A 5,439-nucleotide genomic window follows, 5' to 3' on the forward strand; every position below is an offset into this window, starting at 1 on the left:
AAATGTCACCAAACTGTGCCAAATGTGTTTTTTACATCAATACTGGGGGTTTGTTAAAATTACGAGGCCACGTAGCAGCTGGACCCGCCGGTGGGTCCGTAGGGTTCTAGGGGTTAAAGAACAGAATCTTTTGGACACGTTTCAGAGCTTTTCACCAGATAACTGTCAGTGAGCAGCCGTGTCTTACCTCTTCCATCAGCTGCTCCTGACTTTTTGTCATGCAGATGCAAACCAGGTAGGTCTGCTTGAAGCTGCCTTTTCCTTCATACCCCGGATACTCTGAGCAAATCTTTGCGAGCGCAGCGGCTTTGTCGACGCTGTCCACTTTGATAAGGTGCTTGATCCGCAAGTTGAGAAGTGTGGGACCTTCAGACTCAAGATACTCGTGCACTGAAGAGAAAGAAAGGAGGGAAGAAGATCGCAGATAGCAGTTATTTCATTAAATGACGGCGGTAGAAATTAGCGAGGCGCGTCTCGGATCATTAAGTTGGGGAAACCAACGGGAGGGCTAACCTTGTTCAGTCCGTGGAATCTGATTGGACAGGATGCTGCTTAATGTGGTGTTGGCCCATACGCCGTCCTGCTGTGCCAGAACTGAGAGCAGACGGAGCTGTGTGCTCCCACTTTCCTGCAAAAGGCTGTGTGCCAACTGCAGCACAACGTTGAGAAATTACAAACAATAAATTCAGAACTAAAGCTTCAGTTCTATAGAGCTCCAGAACCCCAATAGTGGGTTTTTCCCTGATGCAAACCAGCATCTCCAAACATGTCTTTGAGTACTGATAGACAGAATATACCAGCTTCTTATGACAATAATGGGCTGCAGGATACTGACCTTCACGGAGGACTGGAACTCCTCCCATAAGGCACCAGGGACATGCTGGGGCACTGAAAGCAGCAGTTCCGCACAGCTCCTGTGGATCCAACACAGTCATTTATTAAAGCAACATTTAGGTCAAGGATGTGCACAGATTCGAAAGCAAATGGGAAAAACAGGCGAGGATAACTCCTCCCTCTGCGTGTTGCCCTGTAGGGGAATAAAAAAATCATGACAAGAAGGTTCTCCATTAGCTTCTCCTGAAATGTAATAATCATTAAAAGCATTATTGGAAACTTGAATAGAAAATAAAAACGTGTTAAAATTCGAAGCACAATTATTGTCAGATTTTATTAAAAACATCCGGAAAATGAGTTTATTTCAGTTCCGACTTCAAAATTATCCCCATATTTTGTGCTACGATTGACATAATGATAAAAAAATTACTCTTTACTGCTTCTTTTCAGACATTCTAAGGTAACTTCATGACACAGCAATCATAGCCTCACAGTCACTTCTGAGAAATAAAACCATTGAAAACAGGCTTCTTTGGGACAACAACAGCGATATGATGAAGTGTGTTTTTTTAATTACACTGCACAAACAAACTGGATTTACACATAAGGCTGGTGGTAAAAATCAAAATCTAGATAAGTAAGTTTTTCTTAAAATAAGTGCATTTGTTCTTGGATTGAGGAGTTAAAAGATACATTTTGCCAATGGAACAAGACAATTTACATTTGAAATAAGAAAACACAATTTCATTGTATTATTTCAAGTGCATATTATCCAATTATCTTATTTTAAGAGTAAAAATACTCATTCCATTGGCAAAATGTCTCATTTACTTACTAAAAATAAGGTTAAATAAACTAACTTTAGGACATTTTTACTCATTTCTAGATTGTTTTTGCAGTGCAGGTCATAGCAAAGTTAAAAAACATTCCACTGGACTTTGTTTCCAAGTTTGAGGACATTTCGCTTCCCATCCAGGAAGCTTTTTCAATTCAAAGTGTCAGAATTAGTGTTTAAGACTCGAACTCAACGCTATTTCTGCCACTTTGAATTGAAAACGCTTCCTGGATGGGAAGAGAAACGTCTTCAAACTTGGAAACAACACTGGGAAAAATCTAAATCTAGATAAGTCATTTTTTCTTAAAATAAGTGCATTTGTTCTTGGATTGAGGAAGTAAAAGAGACGTTTTGCAAATGGAACAAGACAATTTACACCTAAAATAAGAAAACACAATTTCATTGTCTTATTTCAACTGCATATTATCCAATTATCTTATTTTAAGAGTAAAAATACTCATTCCATTGGCAAAATGTCTCATTTACCTACTCAAAATAAGGTTAAATAAACTTCATTTAAGACATTTTTACTCGTTTCTAGATTGTTTTTGCAGTGCAGGTCATAGTGAAGTTAAAAAACAATCCACTGGAGTTTGTTTCCGACTTTGAAGACGTTTCGCTTCCCATCCAGGAAGCTTTTTCAATTCAAAGTGTCAGAATTAGTGTTTAAGGCTGGAACTCAACGCTATTTCTGCCATTTTGAATTGAAAACGCTTCCTGGATGGGAAGTGAAACGTCTTCAAACTTGGAAACAACACTGGGAAAAATCTAAATCTAGATAAGCCATTTTTTCTTAAAATAAGTGCATTTGTTCTTGGATTGAGGAGGTAAAAGAGATGTTTTGCCAATAGAACAAGACAGAATTGCAGAATTGCATTGTCTTATTTCAAGTGCATATTATCTAATTATCTTATTTTAGGAGTAAAAATACTCATTCCATTGGGAAACTATCTCCTTTACCTATGCAAATCAACAGTAAATACACTTAATTTAAGACATTGTTAATTATTTCTAGATTGTTTTTCCAGTGAAAGTCCAGCAGATTGTTTTTGTTAATTTTTTTTAAATTTACTCATTCTTTGAATTCGTCTATACCTTAAGAAAAATAGTCGATCAAGAGGTTAAGTGAAAATACAAATGCTGACGAATTAAAAACCTTATCAAAGTTAATCTCTGGTTTAAATCAGAGGTTTGAAACCTTTTTAATCAGAAGAGCAGTTTGACCCCGATTGCAGCTAAATAAGTTGATCAAAGACACAAATATCATATATGATCTTTTGATAAAAGACAACTTATTATTTTAGCTAAACATCTGAAATAGGAAGTGTGTTTATATTTTAACGAGCCAACATTTTATTTGTCTTTTTTGGGGGGTTTTAGAATAAAGAAAAGCACAAAAATTGAATATAGAGGAAACACAGATGTTCTGATTTTGAGAAAAAAAAGATTGTGTTTCATGATTTAGACTTTATTGTATTTTGAATAAAACTTCTAAAGCTTTTTCCAAAGAGAAACATGTGGCTCTGGGGTCAAAGGTCACAGACTCCTGGTTTAGATTAAAATTATTATCATGACAATAAATTAATCCAATAAGGATAAAGGATAAAATAAATGCCCCCCATAGTCCTCAGGACTTTCCTTTCCTCTGAGAACATTTCAAGACTTTATGAGACTTTTTACGTTCCTCATGCTTTTAATTCACGGTGCAAACCTTTCCACCCCTACCTTTAATTATCTGGGTTCTACATAATCTACATTTCTTTAGGTCTCATTAGGACTGATTTAGATTTCATTTCATTCCTCTATTAATCATTTTTATATCATTGACTATATAATAAAAGTTAAAGGCAAAGCTAGAAACAATTGAACTTCTTTAAAGTTAGGAGTGCCAGGTTTTACTCACAATGCCAACTTTTCAAGTAGAAGCGACACATTTTCACAATCGAAGGAGAGACAGGAAGCCGCCTTAGCAAAGCTGAGGATGGCCACGGTGTAAACCTCCAGCAAAGGCAGCGGGTCTTCATCGGTTTTCCAACGACCAGCATGTTCCACCAGGACCTGCGCAAAACACAAGGCGGCACTCGGATCAAAGCGCTTTTAAAGCAGACAATAATAAAAACTTAAAAACATCAGAATTTATTTAACAAATGAATAAAATAAAACCCAAAAAGGTGTTGATAGTTCCTCCTGAACACAAAATAAGGAAATTACATTATCGTCCCATCAGATTTTTTTTCACTAAACTAAAGTGCAGGTGATTGGTGCGTTTATGATTGTGGGAAATCCTAGTTTTGCGCTTTCCCAGTTAGGTGGATTGGGATCTGCATCTACTGCTGATACATTTCTGCATCTCATTCTGAAAAAATCCAAATATTTTCAAAAATATGAAACTCTTTTGTAGATAAACTTAATTGTTTTTAGATTAGTGGAACACTCCATCTGATGTAATGTTGTGTAAACGAGTTATTCAAAATAATAATCAACCAATCACAGACAGGTTTCAGTTTATCATTGGGTAAAGAAGCCCTCTAAATATAAACCCATTTACATGCGTATTAAATAGATCTAATAAAGGTTCAGCTCGTCCGAAAGTCACTTTTAGTTTGTAGAATGTAATTCCAATGATATTTAAAGTTGGAAGATAGCTACATGTTTAGTTCCTTTAATAACTTTTCTTAAACCCTTATTAAAACTTTACTAGTGAGGTATTAAATTAAACATATAATATGTGACAAAAGTAAACTATTTTTACAAAGTAAAATGCCTATTATTTGAACATATAGGTGAATATTTTCTATTTGGGACGGAGATGCACCCATCAATCCAACACTAATCACTCATTTTCAGTTAATTGCTGATTGGTTGAATTTTTTTTATTTTTTGAATGCATCAAAACTAAAATCCATTTAAATTCCCTATAACATAATGTTCAGTTTACATACAATGTAACAAAAAGTATACTTATATATACATTTATTTAATGCTATAAGCTCTACATTGTTCAAATGGTTCAAATGATGAAAAGATGCATCATTTTCTCTATAAATTTAGTGCATCAGGATTCATATCTAATGTAATGTGAAGTCTAAAAACATGTTACCCACGGTTACAAACACAAACATAAAAAAGCAGAGTTTGTGCACCAATACATTTAATTATATAATTTGATTTTTGATTTGTTTTTTAAGATCTGCATGAAATATTTATGTCTATCATTAGTGATCCTTACTACGCATTTTTGCTACACAGTTCCTTTATTTTTTTGTAATTAATGCTCATTTCAGGCTGCATATCCCTTCGCTTGTTGATTTGCAGCTGATACGCTGATGGAAAAATAAAAGTCCAATCCGCTATGCAAGTTTTTACACACCTGTAAGAGTTGAACACAAAAACATAAAGTTTAAGGTCTCTAAGATCACACACTTTATTTCTTTCATTTTCTGTTGGATTTATTTGCTTTCTTCTCTCTAAATGTGTCAGCCACTGATAAGCAAAGAAAATGAAGTTAAGAAAAGCACGATTGGTGCAGCTCTATTTTATTTTTTTGCAGCTATCAAAAGTGTTGTAACTGCATCATAATGCATGTGACCATCATTATAACCTAAAGTGAAGATTGGACAGATTGAGTTGTTTGCATAATTATAAAACAACTGAAAAAGGAATTATCTACAGAATAAAGCATGATGTAGCATAAAGCTAAAATCTATTACTAATCAGGTAGGATGGCTGTAATTAACGGAAGATTAGGGCCACTAAAAAAAAAAAAAAAA

General features: G+C 34.8%; 1 protein-coding gene across 1 annotated transcript in view; it reads right to left on the reverse strand.

The window, feature by feature from the left end:
- Positions 1–5,439, reverse strand: part of znf292 (zinc finger protein 292) — a 22,414-nt gene that overhangs the window by 14,636 nt on the left and 2,339 nt on the right. The window contains exons 2-5 of the mRNA XM_015385174.1: positions 3,573–3,727; positions 836–914; positions 514–649; positions 188–390 (exon numbers count right to left, since the gene is read on the reverse strand). Coding sequence (XP_015240660.1) covers positions 188–390; positions 514–649; positions 836–914; positions 3,573–3,727 — 573 coding nt within the window. The remainder of the gene's footprint in view (positions 1–187; positions 391–513; positions 650–835; positions 915–3,572; positions 3,728–5,439) is intronic.

Source organism: Cyprinodon variegatus, unplaced genomic scaffold (genome assembly GCF_000732505.1).
Source record: "Cyprinodon variegatus isolate N-32 unplaced genomic scaffold, C_variegatus-1.0 Scaffold332, whole genome shotgun sequence".
NCBI classification, from domain to species: domain Eukaryota; kingdom Metazoa; phylum Chordata; class Actinopteri; order Cyprinodontiformes; family Cyprinodontidae; genus Cyprinodon; species Cyprinodon variegatus.